This window comes from Oncorhynchus keta, chromosome 19, assembly GCF_023373465.1.
Source record: "Oncorhynchus keta strain PuntledgeMale-10-30-2019 chromosome 19, Oket_V2, whole genome shotgun sequence".
NCBI lineage: Eukaryota > Metazoa > Chordata > Actinopteri > Salmoniformes > Salmonidae > Oncorhynchus > Oncorhynchus keta.
This window is the reverse complement of record NC_068439.1, coordinates 82,070,131-82,073,872: the sequence shown is the minus strand read 5'-3', so window position 1 is coordinate 82,073,872 and position 3,742 is coordinate 82,070,131. Positions and strand designations below refer to the sequence as shown.

The 3,742-nt window shown below is 39.9% G+C and overlaps 1 protein-coding gene across 3 annotated transcripts in view; it reads right to left on the bottom strand.

The window, feature by feature from the left end:
- The window catches only part of LOC118397920 (transforming growth factor beta-3 proprotein-like), a 48,801-nt gene extending 47,080 nt beyond the window's left edge, over nucleotides 1-1,721 (bottom strand). For 2 of the 3 annotated variants that reach the window (XR_008071727.1, XM_052471501.1), the window contains exon 1: nucleotides 848-1,721. Coding sequence is in view for 2 of the 3 variants with exons in the window: in XM_052471501.1 (XP_052327461.1) it covers nucleotides 848-1,193 (346 nt within the window). In the remaining variant the exon portion in view is untranslated. The remainder of the gene's footprint in view (nucleotides 1-847) is intronic. The other variant, XM_052471502.1, reaches the window with a different exon arrangement.
- Nucleotides 1,722-3,742: the final 2,021 nt, after the last annotated feature.

The window sequence follows — 3,742 nt, the reverse complement described above, 5'->3', positions numbered from 1 at the left end:
CCTCCATGTTTGCTTTTCCTATCCCCCTCGGCAAGGCTTCCCTTTCCTATCCGCCTGGGCAGATGTCCCTCTCATCCTGGTTGGGATGGAAACAGACACATCTGGCGAGAGGGACTGGGTCCACGGAGGAAAGGAGGGAGGGGAGAGATGAGGAGGTGTGGTAAGAGGAGTAGTGGGAGGAGCGAGACCAAATACTATTCCTGTATTTCAACATCCACAACTCTGAGATATCTTCTACTATTCCTACATCTTATTGATGAAACACACACACACACACACACACACACACACACACACACACACACACACACACACACACACACACACACACACACACACACACACACACACACACACACACACACACACACACACACACACACATTGAGATACACACTCATGCGGAAGACAACATGAATGGGAGCTACATTCCTGAATGAGGCCAATAACAGAACTTAACTGACAATAACAAAACTTATCTGAATTGAAGTTCACGCACCTAAGGAGAGCATCTCTATGTCCATGTCAACATATTTAATTTATGAGATATTCCACGACGTTTACCCACTCTGTTAGCCTATCCACACACATCTCAAAAGCCCACAAACGATCCTTCATTGGCACAACAAACATATTAAATCCTTTTTTTTTTGGGGGGGGATTTCACTCTGGCATTGGAGGAATAGCCCTCCCTCTTGTAATTACACAGCTTCCAAAATTACGCATTTGGCACGCTTTACATGTATTGATCTGACGCATATCGAAGCGCATTAACTGACATCAAAAAAAATGTTCAAGGCAATATATTATAGCAACCAAAAGAGTATGAAAACACACCATGACTTACTGTTGTCAGGCGGCCCTTGGACCATGTTGAACTTGTATATCTCTTTGGCATAATATTCGGTCTCCGTGTTGTCTTGGCCGCAACTTTGCTGCCGGTCTCTCCCCAACTCCTCAAGCAGCTCCCGGGTACTGTTATACAAGGCCTGGATCTGGTAAGGGACCTGACTGGGTCCCAGTGAGTGTGGCGGGCTGGTCGTCCGGAGTTTACTCAGTATCTGTCCCCGTATCGCCTCGACCCTTTTCCGCTTCACATGGTCTATATCTACGGTAGCGCATGTTGAGAAAGATAGGCTCGTGGTGGCGCAGTTTAAGAGTAGGACAAACAGAAGAGTTTTACCCAGATACATGTTTCTGTTTCTCTCTGATTGGTTTAGGAACACTTCGAATAATAACAGATTACTGACGGATTCACATGTGACTAATTCCCAAGGTTCCTACGCGTAAAAATATGTTAAAAACTTTTCATAATCAAATTTATAGCAGTCTCTTATTAACTAACTTTTCTCTTTACTTGTATTTGTCTCCTTCATACACATACGCCCTCTCCCGAGGAAAACCCTTTCTGTTGGTTTGTAATCCAGAGAAATCCAGGTGTATATTCGCCCATCAGACATCGCCTTTCCAAAGGAATGAATTCCCCAGCGCGCGCCAAACCTAAAATCTACCCAGCGCAGCAATTGTCTCCATCGTCGTTATAGTTACTGAACGCATATAGGCACTTTACTTTTCTTTCTCATTCTTGTATTTAACTATTTTCTTTCAATTATGTCGCCCAACTCGCCCCACAAACTCTGCATCCTTCCTTTTTGTATTTATCTTTAACAACTTCGTGCTTGCCTCTGACCCGCACGCGACTGTGCCTTGCTGCAGTCACCTTGCGGAGCTATGAGCATTCAGCATGGGCTCACTTTTTTTTATACCGAATGCTGTGACGTTTTGATAGAGGACGGACAACAGGTTATCCAATGATTATTATATGATAGACGTCTATATGTAGGCATTGGTTGAAGCTGTGTTAAAAGTAATTCAAATCTCCTTACCTTCATATTTAAGACAAAATGACATGGATCTCTGTCCTTTGATCTGACGAGTCCAAAGATTATATTTTTGGTACCAACCTTGTCTTTGTGAGAGTAGGTGAACAGATGATCTCTGCATGTGTGGTTCCCACCGTGAAGCACGGAGGAGGAGGTGTGATGGTGTGGGGGTGCTTTTTTATGGTCCTTCTGTAGCTCAGTTGGTAGAGCATGGCGCTTGTAACGCCAGGGTAGTGGGTTCGATCCCCGGGACCACCCATACGTAGAATGTATGCACACATGACTGTAAGTCGCTTTGGATAAAAGCGTCTGCTAAATGGCATATATATATATATATTCTATATATTCTTTTCTGGTGACACTGTCGGTGATTTATTTAGAAATCAAGGCACACTTAACCAGCATGGCTACCACAGCATTCTGAAGCAATACACCATCCCACCTGGTTTGTGCTTAGTGGGACTATCATTTATCTTTCAACAGGACAATGACCCAACACACCTCCAGGCTGTATAAAGGGTATTTGACCAAGAGGGAGAGTGATGGAGGGCAACATCAGATGACCAGGCTTCCACAGTCACCTGACCTCAACCCAATTGAAATAGTTCGGGATGAGTTGGACCGCAGAGTGAAGGAAAAGCAGTCAACAAGCAGTGGTGGAAAAAGTACCCAATTGTCATACTTGACTACTTTACACCATTGCCAACAAGTGCTCAGCATATGTGGGAACTCCTTCAAGACCGTTGGAAAAGCATTCCAGGTGAAGCTGGTTGAGAGAATGCCAAGCGTGTGCAAAAGCTGTCATCAAGGCAAAGGGTGGCCACTTAGAAGAATCTAAAATATAACATATATTTTTGGTTACTACATGATTCCATATGTGTTATTCCATAGTTGTGATGTCTTCAACTATTATTCTACATTGTAGAAAATAGTAAAAATAAAGACAAACACCTTGAATGAGTAGGTGTGTCCAAACTTTTGACTGGTATTGTATATATAATATATATATATATATATATATATATATATATATATATATATATATATATATATATATATATATATATATATATATATATATATATATATAAGTACAAACATAACTTTAAGTGATATATTATTTTGACAGAGGTAAAAAAAAAAATATATTTTTCCATTTAGATTTTAATGATTTGTTTTCCATCGATCAGCACAGCAATTGATAAAACAGAACCATGTTTGAAACAAGTGGTTTTGGGCTTATTTCAATATTACACATGTAAGATAACAGGAACAAAGACAGGCTCAATCTGAGCTACTGTGTTCAACACCACCAGCTGTGAACCTACTGACCCACAAAGGATGTTGTTATGATTTTCAACATTTTTTTTTATTCAAATAAGAAATAATAAGAAATAATAAATTATAAATAAAACAAAAGACAAAAGCAAGCATGATGGTCTTGTAAGTATAAAATCAAAGCAGGCTTTCATTTAATAAAACATTTGCATAAAAAGGGTAGTGTAATGAGATAATGTCTTTCCGGGGTGAAGAATCCAAAGCACATCTATGAATCAGGCTGTTTGAGAAGGTTTGATTCCCAAGAAACCTGACCACACGTCGTTTGACGTACAATACCAACAGACAGCTACTGTAGTAGATCAAAGTTGTAAATCCTTGGTAGGGAGAAATGGGCGGTGGTGCATTTATCAGCTTCAGACCTCTTCTCATTTACATAGTTAATTATTATTATTATTTTATAAATTATCGTTGTATTGATTTAGAACATCTCAGATATTACCTATTAGCCTCTCATATCAACATAATGTGTCCTTATGTATTCCTAACAGTTCATCATATTGTATATAAATTATAGTTGT